Source organism: Sander vitreus, chromosome 17 (genome assembly GCF_031162955.1).
Source record: "Sander vitreus isolate 19-12246 chromosome 17, sanVit1, whole genome shotgun sequence".
In the NCBI taxonomy this organism is placed as follows: Eukaryota; Metazoa; Chordata; class Actinopteri; order Perciformes; family Percidae; genus Sander; species Sander vitreus.
Window position 1 is genome coordinate 22,411,520 of NC_135871.1, and position 26,446 is coordinate 22,437,965.

Here is a 26,446-nt window from a genome sequence, read left to right on the forward strand (position 1 = left end):
TAATTCTGCTGTTTGACCCAATAAATGTATACAGTGAATCACACTAAAGTAGAAGGTGCATGATGGATTAGATATCCCAATAAAATGAGTGATTTCATGGAATATTCAGTAGTGATGGTAATGAAGGTCAGTTATTATTATTCAAGGAAATACACGTTATTCATGCATATCTTTGCTGTATGAAAAGCTGCAAATGGTGTGCTTTGATTGATGATTTCCATCCAATGCCTCCATCAATATCCAGAGTCAAATTTGACGTGATAGATTTGAATCAAAATGTACTTGAGTTGTATGTAAACAAGTACAACTCAAAAGTGACATTATGGCATTCTTTTCCTATAATCCGTAATAACTGTCCTTTATTACTGTGCATGTTGTATATTTTAGGCTAAGTACATTACATTACATTCATTTGGCAGATGCTTTTGTCCAGAGTGACTTATATTTATTTCCATACACATAAATCAGAAGCAGTTTTGGGTGCAGTGTCTTGCTCAAGGACACATGTGGACAGGAGGAGCCATCAGCCCTACGATAAATGGATGACCTTCTCTAACAACTGAGAAAAAAATTGTATTATAAACCGTGTCCTAATTCCATACTACATACTAATTATATAGAGTATATAGTTGTACTATATAGTTTATATACTAGTTTTGTAGTTGCATATAGGAAATCAACAAATATCAGCAGTTTATACTAACAGGAAATTAAACACACTGCAACTTTAAAATGACACTGCTATTTCTTCTAAGTCTGTCATTAATTAAATTTTTTAGCTTCTTAATTTCTTTGTGCGTTGCCTTGTGGGACAATAGGGTACATCAACCGCACACTCAAAAATGAATCCTTTTTTTAAGACAATCTCGAAGATTTTGGCACCTATGGTGATAAGCTGTAATTGCAGGTGTGTTTTGGGATTTCACTTTCACTTGATTTTGAAGTTTTATCGTCTGTAGTCATCGCTCTTCTCTTTGTTTGTCCGGCCATAGTAACCATGTACTCGCATTGCTAGCAGACAGAAAAAAAAAACAGTATGCTGGTGAGCGACTCTATTGCGTTACTTCCACCTACTTTCTCTGGCTGGCGAAACAGCCACTGCTGGGTGATGGAAAACGCGTCACTAACTGTGCAGCGCTTGTGATTTTTCCCGGTAATGTCACCACACACACCCAGTTCGTAACACTGCAAATGCAAGGTTTTTCATCAGTGGGCCATATGCTGAATAACCATTTTGTTACCTCATTTAGCGATAGATAGTGACTTAACAGACATTATTACTTTAAAGCTATATTGCGTAGTTTCTGCCGCCCCTATGAGGAATTCTAAGTAATGACAACAAAACTGTCGGCGCGTCCACATGATACAAGCCATCCGTGACCGGAAAAAAAACATGACGGACTCTTCAGAAGAGGTAATTATCTTCATTCAAGTTTCTGCGCGGGAAAGTCGCCGGACAACACAATCTTCTGAACACAGCCATACTGAGAAATACACAGAGAGTTGTGTGGAGCTTAATTAGCTTTGTAGCAACTCATTTGGCAATGGCTTGAATGTAAGTTCATTAATATCAAAACGTTACGCACTAAAGCTTTAATACTTTACTTTAATCATGTTGCTTTTCAGGTGTGCACACACCTTATACTCAGAACCAGCAAAATAATGGTGTGTTTTTTGGAATTGGTACACACTAGTACATTACTGTGATCTGAGCTAAATGTACAGTGATTGAGCTGGAAGGTGCAGTAGGCCAGTGAGGAACGGAGCGATATCACTGCATTTCAAGATTCTTTACAGCCTCACCCGCTCAAGGATAGAACCACTGTATTTCCCTCTGATGCAACATCTGATCTGTATGTCAGGCTTGGCACATATACCCGAGTTGATATCCCGACAATATTTCAGTTGGAACATTTCAATTTGATGTAGAGGGTAGATTCTGTCCCTTTTCAGAGACTGTTCTGAGCGTCACTGAATGTTTATGCGGGCAGGAACTGGTGATAAGGAAACAGACAGATGTTGTCTCCTCATGGTTGATTTGTCTTGTTGACAATACAGAACAATATTTGGGACTTTGAGCCACTATCACACATGAAAATGTGTAATGTTTTTTACTGCAACGTGGGAAGGAGTAAAGCGTTTTTTTGGAAAGGATAAAGAGAAAGTACCACGGTGTTACAAGAGTAATGGTATGTTGTGACTCCAACAGAAAAAGAAGGCTTTTGTAAGACACACTTTACTGTACTCCTCCATTCAGAATATGTGGCAGATTGTATCATTTGCACTTGTTTGCTTTCCGCCCCTCAAACATATTTGCTTCCCCTTCTGCTTTTTTTCCGCTGAGCTAATTCTACAAACTGTCCAAAATCTCTTTTGAAGTAATTTAATGGAGTGTTTGTATTGATTATGTGCCTCTCTCACCCCCTCCCCTCTTTCTCTCTTTTCCTGGTATGTTTTTCTTCTTCTGTTTGGTGGTGTTGGGAGGGTTTATGGCAGTATCTTCTTCATTATGCTCAGACCTGTAGGAGAGAGAATCACAAGCTGTTTTTCCTCGCTGATGTGCTCATATCATTAATTCACTTCTGACTGGCCGGAAGCCAGATAATTCTAAATCTGTAAGCAGTAAATTGTGTGTCGGGGTGGAAAAATCTATTAGATGTTCGAGCATGCCTCGAATTTGAATGAGAGAGAGAGAGAGAGAGAGAGAGAGAGAGAGAGAGACCACCCACCCAACACCCAAGCCATATCCTGTTATGGCTCGCACCGTAATCAAATTCAGCTTCTTCGGATAGCTATATTCATTAATAATTTGTGTTATTTTATTTCTGGAATGTCACATAATGTGTTTTCCGACTTGCACGAGGGAGGGGGCTGAAGGCTGGTGGATGGTTAAACAATGGGAATGGCCTCAGAGGAAATGAAGAGCTCCGTCTCTCCATTAGCGAGGTCTGAAACAACAGTTGTGTGTCTCTCTTCTCTCCATTAGTCAGGTCTGGAACAACAGAGATGCTATTGATGTGACCTCTGCCAGGCATCTTAAATAGACAGAAAGGGAGGGAGGTTCGTTCATAACACACTAGCTCGTCTGCTTCTAACAAATTTCCTCATAGATTTATTTCATATTATTTTTTTATGATTCTTTTATTATGAAAAGCCTTACATTTCCATGAATCATCACCTTATATCTAAGATTGTGTGTTTCTTATCTTAAACAAATTGCCTGTTAGTTCCAGTTAGTACACTCTGACTCACACTTAAGTGTTACCCAACCAACAGCCTTTTGGGAGAGATTTCTAGATTAGATGCTCATTTCAAGAATTACTGCAACATCAATATTTCAGTGCAGAACTGCTTTTTGTACAATGTCTCCCTGATATTCTGTGTTGACATTCTGCCTTCAGATAGATTTATATTGTGCCGCTCAGTAGGCCTTCTAGACATCACAGATTGTACAATTAATAACTGCATATTTTATGAGCATGCCAGTCCATCTGTTTTATGAATGCATGTAAAACTGTCCTCTTCTTGCCTCCCTGTTGTGCATATCAAAAGGACTTGAAGTTCAAAATACCTAAGGAGACATATCACATATTGTGAAATGAATTTGAGAAGTGGTAGAATGTACCTAATTTTCTCAAGTTCTGCAGATTTGAGGTACTTGAACTTAACTTGAGTATTTTATGCTACTTCATACTTCTACTTCACTAACTTTATTTGTCCGTTTTAGTCACTTTACTTCAAAGATTAAGATTTTACTCACAAATATGTAATTCCACTGCTTTTTTATATATTAAACTACCCAAACTACCCACTACTTCAACCAGCTACAACAGTAACATGCTACTTATACACTAATGCAGCAGTAATCATAAACCATGAATATATGAGTATACTCACAGGAGCAATTTTGAGTACTAAATAAGTGCTAATAGCCTAAGTACTTTTAATTGCCATACTTATAGTACATTTTGTTAATAATACAAATGTATTAAAATGTATGTACAAAATGTATTACGTGTAATATAGATAAGGATCTGAATGCTTCTTCCACCACTAAATATAACCAGCATGGGCTCAACTGTTTCTGATAAAGGCACATGAACATTATTCAGGTTATTGCATTATCTTGAACAAGTGAATCTACAGTAGAGAGTGGAGATACATTTCATTTGATACTGACGTCAACAATAAACAAAAGATTTACTTAGTGACTGGTCACAGGGTGATTTTCTGTTGTTGTTGCTGTCTGTACAGTTTGTTTATACCAGTTTATTGTGAGTTTCCAATTTAATGTAAGTGTAAAAGATCTATTTCTATCTCTTACTTGAATAGCTCACTTAATTCAAGCTTTGTGGCTACATGATTTAATAAGACTGAGCTGAGCACTTTGATAATTATAACTTGGATTCCACAGTATGCGAGGGTGTGTGAACAAATGTGCTCTAACATTAAATACCCATTTAACTCTACCTTAGCATTACAGTATTGGAAAAACACTTTCAGTCAGACCTATGCCAACTTAAAAAATAGCTCTCGCCGCTGATTGCAGATCAGCTTTCTCAACATCGACTTAATATCTGTCATAATCTGTAAGGCAGTACTGATGCAAGAGGTTCACATAGCCTGGCTGCAGTATACATACTGTACTGTAGTGCACAGTGTGGAAGATAGACTTCTAGCCTTGTAGGAATAACAGTGTTCATTTCACAGAACAGAGGTAATGCATTTTTCCAGCATTGAAAGGTAATTGCAATAGGGGCTTTGATAGATTCCAGACCTTTGGTGGGAGCAGTGTTTTGTGTGTGTGTGTGTGTGTGTGTGTGTGTGTGTGTGCGTGTGTGTGTATGTGCGTGCGTGCGTGTACGTGTGCTGCATGCTCATACATACTTACTTGGGTACATAACTGCTCTCAATGCTTTTATTAAGCCAAAGAAATACAAATGACGGAATTTGTATTTGTAAAATATCTCTGTGCAGATGGTGTAATATATTTTAGTTTCTCTGATGTATTGACTGCCAGACGAGTTGGAAAGAGCCCCTTGGCTGCAAACAATAGATCATTGATACCTCTCTGTCCTCTTTCTCAACCTGTCAGTCCATTTCCTTGTTATGTACTGGCCTCAGGAGCACTTGGCAAAATGAGAGGCATTCAGCCAGTCTTGTTTTTATCCCTGATGTTCCCCTCAGCCATAACTCAAGGAAAGCTGTTGTTTCATCTGATGTGTCAGAGGATTATCTACAGTTAACAATGGCCGAGTCACAGAATCACTTTGTTCCATTGTGGTAGGTACCTTTATTAATCCTGCTAAAGATAATTATTAAATGTGAGAAAGAACAGCTGAGTATGCTGAGGATTGCATACAGATACATAGATTCAGTAAACTAAGTTGATATTTCAGTATTATATACTGTATGTATGTATGTATGTATGTGTATATTCAGCTTTCATGAGGAGCAAATTGATTCCAGTTGCAAATTTGATCACTTACAGCCTCATCATTATTACTGGCAAGTTTTAGACAACAGAAGCCTCTGCCAAATAATTTCTATGATTCATGTAGTTGTTATTCCATGTCTCTCCTCACTGTGTTATTATACTGTATACAAAATACATAACAGTCCGTGGATGGGTTTCACAAAATAAACCTAAACAAAAATATCTCCTACTGTCATTTTCAGCTCATATTGGACTTATTCCATTTCCAAAACAGCAATATTACAGAGAGAAATAAAAAGCATTGAGTGACCAATGAACATAAACTTGTTATCAGAGCGGGTAGATATTCTCCATTGAAGTTCTTATCTTTCCTGTGCAATGTGAGACAAGCAGCTACAAACACTGTATGTGCTGTATTACAGTGATTACAGCGCTGTTGTTAAAGCAGAGGTTTGCCACATCAGAGGTTGTGTTCTGTAATCTGGAATGAATGAGTTTAAAGACAAGCTGGTTGCACTTTATCAGAAATGACCTGCTTGTTTAGCCAAATACTGTGTGTGTCAAATGAATAACACAAGCCGTCTTGTGAAAACAGTTTGTGCAGAAGCGAACTGGGGAACTTCAAACGGAGATCATTAGGGACTGTGGAGAGAAAACAATTGTTAGTGGTTGTTGTTTTCTTTTTTTGTGGCGCTGTTAGAATGTGTAATCACAATTACGTGCACAGAGAAAATCCTACAGTTTGCATTTCTGGGATTTGCTTTTGTATGTTCAATACTTTATGTTAAGGATGGCACATAAACAAGAAATCTGAACAGATGGTGCTGGTTTTTAATGACATATTGCTATCTGTAAAGTCTTCCTCTAAGCCACAGACTAAAACGTCTCCCCTCGGGAAGCACACCGCTCTAGTTGTTATCATTCGCTGCTAATGTCACTATTTTCTTTGCCACATTGTCAAGTCCTCCAGCTAAATAAACGCAATGTAAATTGAGTATTGTGCTGGATGTAATTATTGAAAAGGGTTCCAGTTGGCTTAACTCTACGGGCTGTTTATTTAAAGCCTTCCTCCTCCGTACAGATTGAGTGAGTGAGTGTGAGAGAGAGAGAGAGAGAGAGAGAGAGATTCTTATATAATGACAGGAATTCACAATGGAGCCATGCTGAATGACAACCCCCCCCAAAAACATCTCCAACAAACATCCCTCCCCCCCTTCTCTTTCTCATTACAGTTTTACCATTGGGAAACATGCCTGTCTCAAATAGCCTCTAGTATTATTCCTTTCCCCCCCTCCTGCTCTTTTTGTGCTTCATTCTTTTACTGAAAACATATTAAATCATGTTTCCTTTTACACAGTACACCCTAAGAATTAAGTCTGCGTTGATAATGAGGGGCCCTTCTTTGAGAAAATACACACGGCAACTTTGATCTAGAATGGCATGTAATTCCTTGCCTGACCCAATTCCCAATCTCCTGATAAGATGTTTTTTTCTTTCGCTCTCCCTCCTTTGCTCTAACCTTCCTGCAGAACTCACTTAAATGGGAACTTGCTGTCCCATTAAAGATACATTTAAAGGCAAAGATGTCATCCATTTCATTCTGCAGGATGAGGATATATATTGTCTGAAAGGCTGTCTACTCCAGGCTGAGCCGAGGAAATTCTCCATGTATCCCCCTTTCTCTCTGTCGGTGACAACCTCTGAGATCTCTGATCACAGCTGCTCAATTGAGTTTGTGTCGGACAGAGCTGCGTGACAAATGAGAGTGGCCGTCATAGTAGATAGAGTATCATCACCTGGGTGTAAAAGCTTTTAAGCTTGTTTGAGGAGAGGGAAAGAGACACGGAGAGGGGTTTCACTTGTTTGTCTAGTCAAAAAGCAGCTATATTTCTGCAACCAAAGATAGTTGATTAAATTTGCTCCCTGTGGTATTTGCACATTTCAGGTTCTTGCAGAGCAGCTTGTTTTTACTCTCAGAATTGACTGCGCCATAAGTGAATTGATCCCCAAAACCCAGCAGTAGTCTTTCATTAGTCAGGATGCAGCCGGGGACCAGACAGTGAACAGTGTTTAGGGCCAATCCATCACTACACCAAAGGGGATCAACATGGCACAAACTTGTCTTCCTCATCTTAAGGCAATGTGGCCTCTAAGTAATCACGGTTTCAACTTCTCTTCCTCATGATTTGGGTAATTCTGAGGGGCCAAACTACGTATCATTTCAAGCATTAAAGGGGCCCTCTGGAGCTTTTCTGATAGTTGTGATAGATTTGTTACAGGGCCCCCGTTGTTTTTTGATAGTCAAAAGAACCAATTTGGGTTTTTTGACAAGGAGCCCCTCTGAATAATTCCTTCATGTATTACAGGACCTATTAAATGCAAACTTTTCAATCTGGCAATCAATAAGGCAGGCAGCTTTCCCTGGCCCCGTGCCAGACACATTAGGGCTGCGAGCGATGGTTGCTAGGGAGCTGAGCCTGCTCAGGGGAAAGAATGTTTAATGTAATAGAATCACATAAATCAACTGGAGGAAAGTGCTTGTGTTGTTTCTTCCCTTCTCTTCTCTCTGTTTAACTGAAAACATTTAATATGGGTGTGTGTTTTTGAAAATGTGGTACGGCCATCCCCCCCCTCTGTTAACCACAAGAACATCTGGGATGGAATTAAGCTGAGGGAAGTTGAGTTTTCTCTGTGTTTATGCGTGTGTGTGTGTGTGTGTGTGTGTGTGTGTGTGTGTGTGTGTGTGTGTGTGTGTGTGTGTGTGTGTGTGTGTGTGTGTGTGTGTGTGTGTGCGCGTGCACGCTTGTTTTTCTACGCATAGCTGTGTGTCCTCAATTCCTGTGCTGCACACTTGAATAAATTGAGGTGAAAATTATATAAATGTTTCTTCCTTTTTTTCTTTGTCACAGGCCATTGCCCCACCCTGCTGAAATGAATGAGGCACTTTAGTGCTTTACTATAATTAAGAACAGGAGCCAGCATGCATGGAGGGCTCTCTTTCTCTCTATTTCTATGTATTACTTTCTGTGAGTGTTACTCTCCCTCTCCCTGCCCTCTGTACAGTTTCAATAGAACATTTCCTCTGGGTGTTAGTGCCCTTTTGTGGGAATATGATTATCTTTGAAGAATTAGCGCACAGACATGGCCTATGAATGTAAAAGCCAGATCTCTCTTAAAGTCCTACTCCATCCATTGTATCTGATAATGCAGAATCTTTTTAATATCAGATTCAAAAAGTTTGTCTAGCACGGAGCGCAGCAGATGTGACCAGCTTGAATTCATAAACTTCTCAAACCAGTCCTGCAGCCTAAACCACTTCTACACTTTCCATTTGTAAGCTCAGTGTGTTCCAAACAGTCATATCTTTACCAAAATACAACTAAATATCCTGCAAGTGTCCCATTCCTCTGATAAGCATGACATTTTGATGTAGTTTACATGCTCCTGGTTCGTCACTTAAACAGTTACTTTCAAAATGAACAAGACTCAAGACAGCCATACTTTACAGCGATGTGTGTTAAAATGTAAATATGTTGGTGAAAGTATAAATGTTTGGAACATACTGAGTTTACAAATGGACAGAAAATAAGTGGAAACGTGAAACTTCATTTCCACCCTGAGAACTTACCATTGGAATCTACTGTAACCATGTGTTAGCAAACAGTTGCATCTGTACACATCCAGCATTCACGGAGCAACAGTAGCATTAGTAGAGTCGTGTTTCTGGCCACCTAGAAAATGTAATTTCAATACTCACTCCTCTTTTAGGTCTGTTTTTGGTCTCCACCAAATCCTGTGAAAAATATCTGTCAATTTAACTGCTACATGCTCCACTATGTTCACCAGCTAGTTGCTAACTTTGTCTGTCTGCCTTTTAGTGCTGAGCAAGTATAGTGTACAGTAGGGCTGAACGATTAATCGTTTTCAAATCGCAATGGCGATTTGTAAGAATGTATTTAGCTAATCGTGAAGACTGCGATAATGTGAAATATTTAGTTTAATGTTTGGTGTAACATTTGATTTATCAATTTTTATTCCTCTTTTCATTATTATATTTACTGTTTTTTCATAAGATACATGCTGGAATGTTACATATCACAGATTGTTTACAGAAATGTCCTATTTTCAATGGATTTTTCACTTAAATTTTTTTTTAATTACTTTATTTAACATGATTGTAGAAGGTGCAATATGTAGCAAAAAAAATAGTCCTAAATGAATCGTACTCGCAATATCTGGCAGGAAAATCGCAATTTGATTTTTTTTCCCCAAATCCTTTAGCCCTAGTGTAAAGTGGATTTTTAGGGCTTTTGAAAACGATGCTAATAATCCAAGAAAGTGAATTAGTTTTAAAGTGGACTTCTGAAAACCTTCATAGAGCTGATAGGAAATGCAGAGTCAGTTTACAATCCATTGTTATTATACTGTAAAAAGCATTGATTATGGCAGCTAGATCATCAATTTGATAATTTTTTTTACATTTGCCATATCATGATACTGTATATTGATAATGGAAAAAAGCTTATTAATAAGATCCCCAGGGGGAAATTCACAAAAATTATAATAATCAGCCATATCGCCCCATTTGATCCTCAAAAGATAGGCCTACATTTTAGGTGGAGTATCTCTTTAAAGAGATGTGTGCTGTGTACATTGTGTGAGAGCACAGCTTGCAGCTGATTTGATGAGCAGCGGAAAGGCGAGTCAAGGTCTGTGACTGATGTGATATTGATGACGGATGGCCGGCCACTGAGTCACACAGTATGTTATTCAATGCAGATTCATTAAATACATTTGAAATATTATTTCAAATTCTACTCCCTTTGAGCCAAATTAGCTGAGTGTTAGTAACACACTGTGTGATCGCTTTGCTTTGTTTTACTCCAATACAGCGATGTATTGCTGCCGCATCTTCCGCATGATTAATGTGATTTTGTTTACTGCACAGACTAGCATGCAATTAGCCAAATGTTCTAGCACATTTTGTTTTATCTGAGATTGAGTAGTCATTCACAGATTGGACAAGCGATGAATCATGCAAATGCAATGACTTTATTTCATTGTTTCATGTAATTCTCTCTTCGTCCAAAACACAAGGTTAACGCGAGTAAAAATGTGACGCCTTCATCTCCCCATGCATCATTTCCATTTGGTGTCATTGACAGATGCTGTTCCTTCTTTATTTGGTCAGGTTTCAATAACATGAAACCAATAGCCAGATCGGGCGCCTGCTGCTGCTTATATGGACCCTCTCAGTGTCCTGTCCCCCCATTGACAAGTGAGAAAGAGAAAAGGCGGATGAATCAGAGATGTGTTATATATTATGAGAAGAGGCTAAATGGAAACTGGGCAACTTCAGGAATCAATACAGAGCAGAGAGCCTGCAGGATGAAGTGAGAATACCAAACAAGAACCTTCTCCTCTCACCTTTTCCTCACCATCTTCCCTCTTTTCTTCACCAATGTATTACTTATTACCTCAGGCTATTTTTTTTTTTTTAAAGCTTTTAGACTTTTTTTGGTGTTAAAAAAAAAGGAGGCAAAAAAAAAAAAACACATCAAATATGAAAGTGACATTATTGGCTCTGGGTTACATGCCTTGCCATTTCTCGCCAACCCCACAAAAGCTGCAGGGGGATCCAGTAAATTCCTTGGCCGAGCAGATAATGTGGAAATGTTGACAACAGCAAATTTGAGCCGAGTGAGTGATTTAAGAACTACAGTGGGTGACAGCAAGCATGAGAGTAATGGTTTTCAGCTTTTTCCTGCTCGTCTGTGACAAGAGAAATGAGCATACTTGCCTGAAAGATCTTGTCAGAGCGTGTGGGCAGTTTGAATATTTTTAAGCCTGGTTGAATGTAAATGACACAGTTTACATGAGTCACATTTGGCTTTTAATTAGCCAGCGTAGATCTGCTTTTAACCGTCAGCAGCCCTCATATTATGACTAGTTTTAGTCCCAACTTGCAAAGCCGCTGCAGAAATTCTTCAATAAATGCAGAGGATCTCAGATATGCAGCATAGATCGCCCTTTTTATATTTCTGGTTTGAAATTCAATAATATCAATGATGTTTCATCTAACATTGCAATAGCTATTCATCCAGTGAAGCAGCTGCTTCAACCACAACTAATGAGTATGCAGCATTTCTGAGATCTTGATTATATATCATGCTTGTTATGAAAGAGAAACAGAAATGTTTCCTTTGGTGTAATTACACAAAATATTCTTTAATTCTTTCTGGTATAATGCAGTCAGAACTTGTTCTCATCATATTTATTTCTACTCCTTTTTCTCTCATATTGAGAATGGTTGCATTAGTGTACAGTCTCCTCTCATCCCTTTTTACCAAGCGTTTTTACTCAAAGGAAGAGATGGCCTACTGGAATATTTCCCCCACAAATATAAAATCCATCCTGCATTGGTCAATATAAGTTTGTCATATTTATAAAGCAATGTGTGTATATATTACATCATGTTACTTTAACTATGTTGGAGTAAATTGAGATCTGTATGTTACTGTGCAGAGTCTCACTAGACAGCTGCTGTAGCTGATGACTTTACCAGTCTGCTGTGGACTGCAGTAGTGTCGCTTACAGTGTAGTGTGATACAGTAGTGCAATGTTTTGTGTTTTAAAGAACTATATTATTACTTTTGTATGTTTTAGCACATTCACTATGTGTAATTTTGAGAGGAAGACAGACAGGAAGCAGACAGACACATGTTGCAAAAGAGTTTGCTTTAAAAAGTTGCTGTTTGGCAGACAACTCTCAATTTTCCTTGTTTCCTTAAACGCATCAAAGAAGAAACGTAATTAATTCTCAGTGATGTATCACTAAATGTATTATTAGCAACCTTTAAGTCTCTGCAAGTTAACTGTGGCTGCCTGGAAACCAGTAAATCAATACAATCAAATCTAGCAGTAAGGTCTTTGACTTTTTTCTGCTGTACAGTCGTTCTATTTCACATCTTCAAAGATGTGTAAAAACACATCTTTTGATTAAAAGAGGTGCTGGAAGAATTATATTGCTGCCCCAGAGAGACAGATGTTTGTATGCTTTTGTCTTCAGAAAATCAACAGATATAACTTTCTTTGAGTTCAGTTACCTTTCATTTGTGCATCCGTCTTATTCCCTGGGCCATGATTCATAACAAAGCACAATCCTACAAAGCCACCCCAGTAATATACTATATTAATTCACTGTAGTTTCTTCGATGCCACCTCTGTAGCACACCTGTAGCATGAGCATGTTTCTGTGAATACAGAAAGAAAGTGTTGCTGTGTAAAACCTCTATGTACTGTAACTGAGGGGATTTTGAAGGTATTTCAGTCCACAAATGAGTTTAGCAGATCGTCCATTTTGTATACAGTAATTATCTTACTGACATCAGGGGATGGATAGTAAAAACATACATTTCGGTCCTAACCCGTTTGCACAAGCAGTTAAAAAATGTCTGGATTCTTGCTCCCGTCATGTAGTTTCTGTGTCTGAAAATATAAAAATTTGGATTCATGCTTGCATTTTAATTTGCATATTACAAAAGTGGTTCAGTCATGCTTCTTTAATCTCAGGAATGTTAGTAAGATCAGCCACATATCCTGTCATCTCAAGACACAGTGAAACTCATTCATGCCTTTGTCACATCCTGGTTACATTATTGTAATGCATTTTTTACTTGAGTAACTCAGTCATCCTTGAAGTGTCTACAGCTTGAACAAAGTTCTGCTGCCAGACTTCTAAATAGGATATATCCCTCCTGCTTTTATTTCTTTCAACTATCAGTACATTTTAGAATAGATTTTCAAAATAACATAAGGTCTTGCAAGGCAGACCTCCAACCTACAGTATTTTGGTGTCTTCAACTAGCTGCTACTACTATGACTCTAACAACATGAAAGTTACCACAAGAAGCAAAAATAACACATAACAGAACTGATCAAGGTATTTTAGCTGTCTGTCTGACTAAGAGCAAATCAAAAGGAGAACAAACATTTCTATTTATGGCACCATATGCACAAGCTATCTATAATGTGAAATATCTGTCAGTATTTTAAAATTACAGCTAAAAACTAACCTGTATAGCACAGATTGTTCATCTTATTAACCTGTTTTGTATTGTATTTCTCTGATTATTTTCTCATTTTTGTTCAGTTCTTTGTTAACTACTGTTTTACGAATTTAAGAGAATACAAATTAAGGAGGTATTTCAGGAATTTAGAATTGCACTTATACAAAATTGGGGGACTCACAAGAGACAGATTTAACTGTCCAAATTGAAGCAGTAGAGGCAGAAATATAGTGACTTGTAATCCCTAGCATGAGTCAAGCTCCAAAAACACTGGATCCTACAATTCCCACAATGCAACCCGATAGTGTCTTTCATTAGGGCTCTCTTGGCTCGTAAACCCCCATGTCTTTTATAATCCATACCATATGTGTGCAAGCCCAAGCTACAGTAACCCTGATGACATCACCATGACATCATCGTGGTTATTTTTTCAGACTTTGCACAGTTCCTCTAAAGCCACAGAGGACGTTTTAGTATACTTTATCAGTTTACTGTAAGTTGTATTGTATTGGAATGTATTGAGTGCTGCACTGACTGAGTTGTTATAATAATGTCAGCTGTCCTACAGAGCAGTTATGAGCCTGACACTATTGTAGTTTATGAGGTCAGGAGCTTTACAGCGTGTTCTGAAAATAATCTGCCACACCACAGCTGTTTGATCAACAGGCGACACTACCACCAGGAGAGGACTTACAGACTGAAGAAAAAGAAAATAGAACCTAAGAGAGAGAAACAAATTGCATAATGTGCTCACAGTGTTTTCCAGCTCTCCAGTGATGGAGCTACAGCCCCAACCAATTAGAAAGCCTAGGTAAAGATAAGGACGCACTTTATTTTGAAAGGTCGGGCTGTGAGAACAAAAGGATTTTTAAAGTGTACATACACCCAATATACATCACATACACTAACACACACACACACACACACATGCCAACATTCATACTTTCCAACACCTTTGTACAGTTATTAATGCCCTGCGGCTCTCTCTCCAAATTGAATCTAATCAAGTGAAATGCTGTGAGGGTCCTTGGGAGAAAGAGCAGGTCTGACGGTGACCGCATACAATCAAATCCCTGACATTTGGAAACAAAGCTGGTTTTACCTCTGAGCTGTAATTGCGTACGACAACTGCCACAATCTTTGATAAATGTGCGTGTCTGCAGTGTGATATGCATGTGCAATATGTGTGTTTATACATCTGTGGGCTTTGTGGCACCTACCTCTGCATATAGACTGTGTGTGTGTGTGTGTGTGTGTGTGTGTGTGTGTGTGTGTGTGTGTGTGTGTGTGCATGCGTGTGTGTGTGCACTGTATGAATGTTTTTAATAATTTCTTTAGAAGTGGTTGTCCTACTGGAGTACAGTGGAACTAATTATGCTGATTGTCGGGAATGCAGCTGCTGTAAATATGTTATGAATGGTGTCCTTCCTGCCTTGTTTCTGCTGTACATTTATCAGCCTCCAGATTGATAAAATAATACCAAAGAGGGGGAAATGCATTTTTAAAATAGACCCTGCCTGTTTTGTCTTTAGGAAGGCAAGGTGAAAAGCTTGCTAGTTAGCCACCCTTGAAATATTAACTTACCAGCAGAAATTTATGTCCAAGGGCTTTTTAAAAGCAGACGGGACAGTGAATAATTCATGTAGAAATCGTGTTTCAAACTGCCTGACTCTGCTTCATCAACTGTTTAACCGTGTAGTCGGCTTTGTAAGCTAGAAAAATGGGGGGTTGGTTTTAGGAAGGGGGAACGATTGAGCACATGATAGTTTTTATTGTAAATTAGGTGTGACTGTGGTTGTAAAATTGTATATTTGATGTTTTGTATTTCACTTGCGTGGAATTTATATTGTTTTACTGACCTGCCAAGGGACTACGGGAGGAAAATAGCACTTGTGCTACAACCCGGTACAATGCATCTCTCCTTGTTCTTATACAAGGTTAATGTTAACTTGTGCATTGTCCCTGTTTAAATAAAATAAATTCTAAATTAATAAATACAAAAAATTCCTGAGCACCTAGTTTATCATGTCAGGTCCTGTAGTCCTGGTAGGTTTGACTTTAAAGGGACTTTAACATATAATTCTGCTCTCTAATTTCTGACGTCACTATAGTTTTAAGATTTTCCGGTACTAACTCGTGATATTTTTAATCACAATCAGCATTGTAATGGTATGACTTTATCTTAGCTGCCATCAGGTCAAATGGTGTCCAATACTTTTGTTTACGGCCAAATACCCACAAATCCAATGACACACTACGTTGGTAAGCATGGTACACAATATACCTGCTAAGCATCAACATGTTGTCATTTTCATTGCGAGTATGTGGCTAATGACTCGTACTATATACATGGTATAATATTACCAGTTTGATTTGTGTATCAGCACATCTTCCTGGCTTTTGTGGCATGTGCCAGCTCAGTCTGTACTTCCTGTCCAGAGGTTTATTTGCCAGTTAGTTGTCTTAGGTGATAATGCATCACTCAAACTTACATGCTGTCATTGGAATATTAATTATACACCCACATCAGAAACAACACACCAAATGTGATGGTAAAGTCTGGCTGTAATGGGAGGTTTCCATACCTGAGTAAAAATATCAACCAACTGTGCCTAATTATTAAAATCAAACCATAGATCTTAAAGCAAGATGAAAAACTGTAATGTGCACTCACAGTTGTGAGACAGACAGTCTTTGTTTCTCTCTCACACACACATGCATGTACGCAAACACCCATTCACACATACGTAGTCTAATCAAAATATCAAGCAACTAGAGTTGACATTTGACAATTGTTGACATTCATCTTCCTCATCCTCTTCCTCTTGACATGAATGGGTGTTCTGTCAGTTTGGTGACATGTAAAATTTCAGGGAAATTGTGTGAATGAAACTTCCATCTTAACTATTTAAAGTCACTGTGATACAGTAAAGTTAGAGCCTGTTGCTTCCTGAATGTGTTGCATTTCCTGAAACACTCAGAGAGATCATTGGGATGGGATATCAGGTGGCAGGAGAGAGAAATATATTTTGTATGGGAATTGTTGAAAAATCAGGGTATTGCTTGATAATGGACAAAGCAGCATTTAGCAAAGATGTAAATTGCTTTCCGGGAATTATTCATTAAAATAAAAATAATCTCTCAAAGCAATATGTACATGAAAAGTTTCTGTGTTGTTGGATTTTTTTTATCCCATATTAACCTTCTTGAGATTTATATGATACTTACTAAAAGTGACAGTACAATAAACTTTAAGATCTCAAACATTACCTTGCCATTTAAGGCCAATAGTAAGGAGTAAAAGAATCATATTCACAGCACTCTGGCAGCTCATGTGCCAGAATATAATGGTAGCCAAAGAATGAGCTATGAGAGGGAATAAAGTAATAAAATCTGAAGAGAAATAGTAGAGTGAATGTGTCATGTAAAATTAAGTGCTGCCATTCTCACTTGGAAAACGAAACATTCTCTATTTCGCTACAAAGATTCCCCTTTTCAATGTCGAATTTAACTATGTATAATCTCTGTTTACCTTATAACATTGTGTTTGTATTTTGTGTGTTTTTTAGGCCAGGAGGAGGATGGGCGTAAAGTTTTGGTCCTCAGTTACCCCCAGTATTGCCGTTTCCGGTCAGTTTTGGCACGGCTCAGAGAGCAGCCGTCCTCTCTGCTCATAGACCACACGGTGCTAGCGCTGGGCGGCATCGCTGCGTTGGGCGGTAGCACGAGGATCCTGTACTGCCGTGACACCTTTGAACATCCTGCCCTGCTGCAGAACGAGAGCATCTGTGACCAGTTTGGTGAGTTTTGAAGCTGGTGATTTGATTGTAGCTGTTAGATAGTGGCAGTTTATGGCATTTGGAGTGTTGCACATTTAGCCCATAAAACATCAAACTACTCATGTCCCGACCTCTGGACGTAAGCATGTGCTTAAAACTCATTCTCAAAGTACGGTTCATCTCAAACTTTTAATTATGTCATTTTGGTTCCCATGACCATTTGTTCAAGTGTACTTTCAGTGGAAAATGGACAGTGTTTGCGCTTTTTGGGCCAAGCAATTTGATAACAGAAAATGTACTTGAGTCTTTTTTAAATTTGTATTAGTGTAGTGGCTGGCTATCACAGTTAAGACTGTCAAAGGGCAAAGAAAAGGGAGCTACTGTAACATTTGGGTTCCAAAGCCAAATACAGTTGCCTTCATGTGAAAAACATGTATCTCTGAAACAACAGCATTTCATGAGCTGAGAAAAAACAGCTCTGTTTACAGTATTCTGACAATACTTTTTCAGAAGAGCCCTGGTTTTACACATCAAAGTCTGTTTACAGGTCTTGGGGCGTACTACTACACATGTGGAAAAGGTTGTATACAGCTTTTTATGGCTCCAGAAGGAGCTTTGCAATCTGATAAATTGCCTCAAGAAATGTCACTTGAGTCAGTGTCAGTTGGGGCTGAAAACTAGAAGCTTGAAAATGAAATAACTCTGGGGGTGTGACCGTGTGGAGTTAGAAAAAAGTGAGCTTAGCTCATCAGACCTCTGCTGGAGGCTAGAAGCTCAGGGCTACATTAGCCACTAGTAGAATAACACACCAGAATCTCCGACCAAACTGTCAGCAGTCGAGTTGCTTTGTGGGTAATGTAGGCGGCAGGTTTCGACAAGGAAAAAGAATGTGTGGAATAAAAAAAATGGTCCGGCTGCATCAATTTTGATCCTTTTTTGTCCATTGAGTGTCACTGTTATAGAAGTGCAATGCTAAATCTGCAGCACACTTTTTTAAATTGTGTATTTAGCTAAAGAAGTACATTTTAGGAAGGAACACTTAATCAAAAAAATATTCAAAATCACTCAATTTGAGTTACATGGTTTTCACTGGCCAGCTACGAAACAAGCCAAAACTCAGATGGCTTTTATATTATCTGTCACTTGGCTTGACTTAAAATGAAATAAATGTCACACAGACAAAAGATTGATGAACAAAAATGCCTATATTTTGTTCGTTACTCGCTATGAGGATGTCCATGCTACATTTTCCCTAGCTGTAATTTGGATTTGTGTGGAGATCATTAGTTTGTGTGCTGTGGTCTCATTTCACTCATCACTCCTTTGTTTCTTTTAATTTTTCCATTTGTCCTTTTGGTATTTTTTGGCGAAATTAATTAAAGCCATTTAAACTCAACATGCTTTTGATCAATGCTCTTTTAGTTTAGTTTAGTTAATTTAGACTAAATACAATTGATCATAATTTCCTTTCAATATGTTTTTCATTTAGTCCGTTTGGGGTCTTTCTGTTTACGAACACAAGTGACCGGCATTCAAACACCGTCACCAGTCACACCTATGAAAAGCATTCTGTGGTTCCAGTGAGGAATTTTGAAGTGCTGGAACATGTCTATATGCCATTCACTGTGCTTTCCCTGCCGCTCATGAATCCACACATTTTATTAACCCCGAGCTGGGCTAAAACAAAGAAGTAATGTGATTCATCTCTCTTTATATTTCCTCTGCTCGGTAGCACAGTTGAGCTCAGCGAGCTCTTGTGCAGCATCAATTTGACATTCACAGTAACGGCTCCTCTGGTCAAAAGTCATTGTTTTTCTTTTCCTGTAAATTTGCCAGTAGGTAATTGCATTTTAAGAGAGCAGCAGAGGTGAGACCAGAAGGGAAAATGGTTATAGGCATTGGAAAATAAGTTATGAATAGTAACGCTAACATCCTGTGGCTGCTATTGCTCATTCACTTGGCTCAATAATGCCATTCCTCTATGAGCCACATTTAAGTTAAAGGTTTTTTTTTCAGAGCCTAAGGGAGTTCCATTTTTATTTTTATTTTTTTGGACAAAGGCAACCAGATTTCTAATGCTATTCACATGAAGGTTTACTAGGTTTGAGACAGGCTTTTATTTCCGCTTGAATTGCTGCTAGGTGATTTGTTTCAAAACAGCAGAGCTAAGTAATTTCCATCACTCTGCCAATTGAACTAGAGCCTCAAGGGCGTCTTACTTATAGGCACAAACACACTCATAAATGTTTGCACATATGTGCTTAGAAACATACACAACTGCTGAGCAAGGTTATCCTGCCATTAAATGAAAAGCAGCTATAAACAACATATTAAATCCACCTTTATTAGGATAAATACCAGCACTGTGGACTTGTAAGAAGTAATACTGTGCAGCTGTGAAATACTGTATTAAAAACTTCAAAATTCATCTGGGGAACAATTTTAGGACTTTCTTCTATGCTTCTTCTGATGCTAATTCTGACCTTTTGGATTCCACCAAATCTGCTGTGGCAGCTCTAATAGCCATCCATCTTGTCTAGGCTAATTCATGAAAGTGTGTCAGGCTACCTCAGGGGGTAGAGAAGATGAGAAAGCTCAGGGAGAAGAAAAAAAAAAAAACTTGCAGAATTTCAGCAAGCCTGTTGGTACAGTTTTGTGTGAAATGTAGCCATCAGATGAAAGCCTGCTGGTGAAATCCAGTCTATTTTTAATAGAGTTTTTAGTGTATTTATATTTATAGTGTACGTATAATCATATACAGATGTATTATATAATCAGCAGCATGTTTTTATTTGAGCATGTGCAGTGTACTCTGACTTATCTGCATTTTTGGAGGTGAGTAATGAAACATTAGCATGTTCCGGCTGCTCCTGTGTGCAAAATGACTTTGATATCTTCAATATTTGCTCACTTTACTGGGTGATGTAAGGTCGTTCCTGGCATGACAGTGACAGTTGTCGGAGGCTGTGCTTTATTCTATATCTGATCTATATTCATGGTTGTTTTTGTCCACATCGTCACCATGCTTTTGAACCACCTTCAGCAAAACTGTGGTTGTGTCAGATACCAGATCTTAAGTCCTGTGATCCATATTCATGTTCAGCATCGCCTGTCACCCCTGCAGCTGCTGTCCTCACGGGGAATGACACAGTTTTTGTTTATAATTATCATGCATTCTCTGCCAGCGTGGATTGATTATACCCATGCTACTTTGTGTCCCCAATATCATTTCTTGCCAGGAGGACTGTAATATCATTGCACAATCGCAGAAAAGGAAACCTTGCTGGCACACATATTCTTTAGAGTACTTATTGTGTGCACACTGACATACTGAATGAAAAACAAGCTCTTACATAAACCTAAGGATAAAGGTATTGCATACTGCACTGTACTATAATAATATTGGCTCTACTGAGGCCCCTCTGCTGTGAGAAAAAGCCAGAAATAGTTTGAGTGGGCCAGGCCTTTGCAGCGCTGAATGACAGATGGCAAAGTTCAAGGTTTTGTTATTAGCTGTCATGGTTGTGTTGAGTATTACTCACATTCATTTGGCATATGTACTGTACATGCTACAAAGCAATAACATAAACATTTGTAAGTCCAACCTAGAAGTGCCGTACGTGATCTATTTAAACAAGTCGTACATCGTGGAGCTTCAGGGCATCTTGACAGCTACCTCATTTGGGCATCTGTTAAGGAAAATATTATGACCAACATTTTTCCCATTTTCTCTTATTCTGAAGTTATTCTCCCAAACTGCTGACCTTCCTCTCCCCTCCCTTCTCCCATTCCTTTAGAAACCTAACACTCCGTATGTGCACATTGCTTAAATCAACAGTATTTTGAAAGTTAGTGAGGCAATCATGTTTGAGGCTAAGCAGTTGAGAGGAGCTTCACCCCCCTCCTTATTTTGCTCTGTCTCATTTGTCCTATATTCCCCAGGTCTCTTTCCTCTTTCCTTTCCCAGTGTGTTTTGTTTGAAATATCTCTCACTCAGTGCTGGTTTGATTTTTATTAAAAAGAAACATTTTCAATACAATCCTTTTTATGTAATCCTCCAGGGTGGGAGAAGTACAACAAAAACAATTCATTGCTTCAATATATTGACACTGTCCAGATGCACTGATCATAAACAGAATTGGACAGTATTTTTGTAATGTGGTACTTGTGCCAGTTTGGTACATCTGTGGCTGCTTTGTGTGTGTGTTTATGAGGGTGTTTCTGCATGTGTTTGACAGAAAAAAAGATTTCCTGTTTGGTCACTTGTCCTCTCGCTGAAACTGATATATACTTTACTGGAGGACAGAAAATCTGAAAAGCAGTAAACATGCTAAGATCCTAAACCTCTACTTTGAGATAACATCTTTAAAAACATTCAGTCATGCTAGCTTGATTGGGTTGGGTCACCAGATGAACATACAGTATGATGTCATTGTTTCCACAACTTGAACCACTTTCTTGCTCGCTCTTTAAACATGAAATCAGATTAGATGTAATATGCATACGCCAATATCGTCCCATGACAGCCCCGTCTGTTAATGTAATAGCCAAACTGCTTCCCAAGCTCATGTTTTCCCATCTCCTCTGCAGATTTGTGTTAACCACCAGCCCATGAATTTTTCATCGTCCATATGTCGATGATATACAGAGGCCATAGAGGAGGAATTTAGAGGACATGGACTCTTTATAACAATAAACAGTTGTATAGTACATTGTCATGGCTTTACATATCTGTAAAATTATGTTTGTACAAGAACATATTTTTACACTATAGGCTCTTATTCACAGCATGCATTATAACTTAACATGCTTTGCTGTGTGACTAGCCTTGACAAACTGTGAACAGGATGTGTCTTATTTATTGCTCCTATATACATGGTATGCACAGGCAGAATTGATGCCGCAGTGCTATTTTAACTAAAAGCACTTTCTTCTACTGGCATCAGCAGCATTAGCATGACTCTTGGGGCTGAATAAGGCACAATCTTCCTGATTATCCCTATTATGTCATCAGCAACACACCAGCTCTACACATTACTTTGCATTGCTGCTTATCTATTTTTAGCAAACAGTGCACGCAGAGAGATAAATACGCATCTGGCAATAGGCAAGAAGCTTTTGACTAGTAGTGGAAGAAAGAACACCCAGGTATACTCTTAGTTCAGTTACAGGATCATAACTATTTCTGGCTCCACCACTTTAACAGTTTCAGTTTTATTTCCTCACTAAAAATGTCTCTAAATAGCCTCCTGTGAATGTCCAGCTGTCAAACTGTGTTATTGTGTGACTTTAAATATCCAAACTATCCCTTTAAGTAGACATAATGCCATTGAATATATTTATATTAGAGATTCCCTACCTTTCAGACAGCCATTTTTTTCACTACAGTCTAAAAATCTTTTTGCAGTACCATAAAATGTACTTTATAGAGGTGATCCAACATAGTGAAACATTTAGTTACCTTTTTAGTGTCACACTATCATCACATGTTATTGCAGCTGTGAGTGTTTTGAAACTCTTCCTGTTGCTGCATTTGTAGAAACTCCGACGTCCCAGATTTGAGAGTTGTCTGTCAAACAAGAACTATTCAAATGAAACACAAGTAACCAAATTCACATTATCCTATTTGATGTGTGATTTTTTTTTTAGGGTACACATTCTTTCAATACATTGTAGATCATGAAGGTTTTCTTTTTGGTGGCAAACTTGGATGTCGGACTGTCCTTGAACGTACCACAATAGAACGTTTTCAGACTTGCTCCTGCTTGCAACCGTGGTACCACAAGATGTTAACATAGACGAAAAATAATAAAGGTGCTAAAATGTTGACAGTGAAGGATAATTCATCAAGTACATTTCATATATCTGTTTGTTGATTTTTAAACTAAAATGTAGAAAATGTAGAAAAATCAATCAAAGAATTTAGGATATAAAAGTTATTGGATAGTGAGCGAAGCTCCCTGAAAAGGCACAAAGTAATTAACCACTTTGGCATGATGGTTACACATAATGTGACAGGTCATTATCAGGCTTGGAAATAAAAAGATGGACCAAAATGTGAAGTTTTTTTTTTTTTTCAAAGCAGTTGTGTAATTTAAAACTCTGATAAACTGTGAAGCACGTTATTAATTACTTTACACTTCAGCTAACCAGGCCGGCCTGACCTCATTCGTAATGGCGTTGATGATTATTCCATTAATACACTTGTCAAATGTGGAAGAGTCACTGTTGGTGAGCATGGTTTGAATCAAGCGAGAATATGATTTACATGATAAAAAGATATGGTGGATTTGTAGCTGGATAGGACAACATATTTAAAAAAAAACATACTTTCACAAAATCCCAGATGTGAGTTGTGATACAGCTCTTGAATTTCCCTAATAAAAAATTACAGAACAGCATGTTGTAACCTGGAGTGAACACGTCTGACTCATCAGCGTAACTGGAGATGCTGTTTCTGTCGGTGAGGCTGATGTAGAAACAGCTCATAGGTTGCTGGGTTAAGTGATGAGTATTTTTCACATGTCTGTAGAGGCTTGTTGCAGGTTGTTTCTGAAAGGAGCTTGTGTAATTTAGGTGACGTCAATAATCATTGTTACACTGTACGGCAGCAAAGTAGGGATTAAAAGTGATGATTGTGGTTGATGTTTCCTTCTTTTTTCCCCAACATGACACAGACAACACATACTGAAACATTGTCACTGTTGGTAGCTGCTTTGGAAATGTTTGGAAATGTTTTAAAGCTACTTTCATGGTAATGAAAACTGAAAATACAAAGAGCAGGAGAGAGCTTGTTGTGTTCTTTAAGTTATTTGTAGATTATTGGCATAAACTCCCTAAAATACAATTAATTTGTATATAATCCCCAAAAATAAACAGAAAGATAAAAGTATCCATTGGTTATTTGTAATCACCATGGCTTAATGCTGAGTATCTTTTTCAAAATGATAAAGTCCCTATGATTGGGCTCATTGACCGACTCAATCCTATCAAGTTTAACTAGAGCGTGATCTATTAGAATACATATGTTTTATTGATGTATGGGCTTCGTGTTTATCCTGGCATTCATTTATTTATAGGTCGATGCTGTGATTTCTTTTTTTCTCCAGTAATGAATAGGATAAGCCTTGAAGCTTATCCACTGCTCCCTTTCATCTCTCCCTCCCTCTCTCTCTCTCTCTCCCTCCCTCTCTTTCTCTCTCTCTCTTTTTCGCTCTCTTTCTCTCTCTCTCTCTCTCTCTCTCTCTCTCTCTCGCTCTCTCCCCCTCCCTCCCTCTCGCTCTCTCTCTCTCTCTCTCTTTCTCTCTCTCGAAAAGCTAAATTGAAAAACTGTATTTTTAAAGCCCCGGTCATACTAGTACAAGTTGTTTCTGCAGTCTGTCAGTATCAATGACGTGGAAGCATTTGAAGGTTATCCTGTTTTTAGCATATCCTCCACATTATGTAACTTTGACTATGTTTTACATTTGGCACTCATGGAACAACAGGGTGTGTGTATTTAGGACAGCCCCTCTGCATGTTCTTAACATTTCTTTGCAAAATGATTTTTATTTTCCAATGTCCTCTCCTGGAACAATAGCCATTAAGAGCAACTTGCCAACACTTGGGCACATTGACTTGACGTTTTAATTTACCAGATATTTACAGCCTTTACTGTGTTGTAGTGTATTCGTTTATTTTTTGTCTTGACAACATGGCTAAATTATTACAGATTAAGTACACAGAGAGATATTGTGCTTTGTTGGACTTCAGCCAGCACCAGCAACCAAACTCAACAAGAGTTTTTTTTCTTCTGGATGTGTGTGTGTGTGTGTGTGTGTGTGTGTGTGTGTGTGTGTGTGTGTGTGTGTGTGTGTGTGTGTGTGTGTGTGTGTGTGTGTGTCTTGAGCTGAAAACTGGCTGATAATATGACGTTCTCCAGGGTCAGAGGTTATTGCATTCCTCAGTGTCAGTCAGTGGATCTGGGTTAAGCTTAAACCCAGCCAAGTCTCGAATGTGATGTGTGTTAATGAGTACTTAACAGGCAACGCTACCATCATGAGGCGATCACGAGGCGGACAGAATGAAAGAAAATTATTTTCTCCCTATAATTACAGCTTATTTTGACTATGAATTAAGTTTGTAAAATGTCTATTGTAAAACATGTGACACTGTGACTGCGTACCATAATTTTCTATTTACTCTGCAAATGGAAAGCTCGAGCCAACAGCCTTTATGAGTGTGCGCAGTTGTAAAGTACACACATTCACACCCCCGTCGAAACACACACCCCAATGAATCCGATGAGAATGATTTCATAATACGTCGCAATAATAAACTTCTTTGAACAGTTTAATTGGCTCTTCCTGGAACGGCACCGCTTCGCTTCATTTGATCTGATGAAAGAGTAATGTTGCTTCTCCCCAGGGGGAGCATGCACAACAGCGCACAAATAATGAATTAAGAACACTACCCTTTTTTTTCTCCAAATAACTGCTACAATAAAGCAGCAAAATTCATGCAGCACTTATTCCACTTTCCTCCTAAATTGCTTTCATGTTTACTTACTTATGTATTTAATTTTCAGAGCTTGTTTAAGTGAAAATAAGCCTGATTCCTAGAAGGGCAATGGTTCACTTGGAAATTGATTGTTATCTGAAAGCACCATTGTTGTTGTTAGAAACATTTGGAAACATTTCAGAAACCTTCCTCATTTGTGATTCTGTGAAATGTCACACTTACTATACACTCTTCTGGAAATATTAGTATTTGAATAGCCTGTATGGCAAGGAGTGACACTTGATTTAAAGTCATCTGTATGTAAAAATTGAATGGAAGTAGTCTATGTAAAAGAGGAAAAAGGAATATGTCAAATTGAAAATGACAAAGTCATGATGGTTTGGGAAAATGTTCTCTTTCCTCGGCTGAAGAATATTAACAGTGACAGTCGGAATGGAGAGTCTGTGTACAGCAACTGTATGGTCCCAGAAATGAGATCATTACTTGCATATACATTATGTATGTGCACATACACACATTCATCTATAATGTTATTATGTAAAGAATATTCTATTTACATATCCATCTGCTAATTGTAACCCCTAACATGCCTAATCCTGAAGGCAAGGAAATCGGTGTAAAACCAAAACCATAACCTCAACCGAAATTATCCTTAACTCTAT

The 26,446-nt window shown here is 38.3% G+C and overlaps 1 protein-coding gene across 1 annotated transcript in view; it reads left to right on the forward strand.

Annotated features, from left to right (window-relative positions):
- arid5b (AT-rich interaction domain 5B) overlaps window positions 1-26,446 on the forward strand; it is a 74,586-nt gene that overhangs the window by 16,132 nt on the left and 32,008 nt on the right. The window contains exon 4 of the mRNA XM_078272764.1: window positions 17,076-17,306. Within this exon, the coding sequence (XP_078128890.1) occupies window positions 17,076-17,306 (231 nt within the window). The remainder of the gene's footprint in view (window positions 1-17,075; window positions 17,307-26,446) is intronic.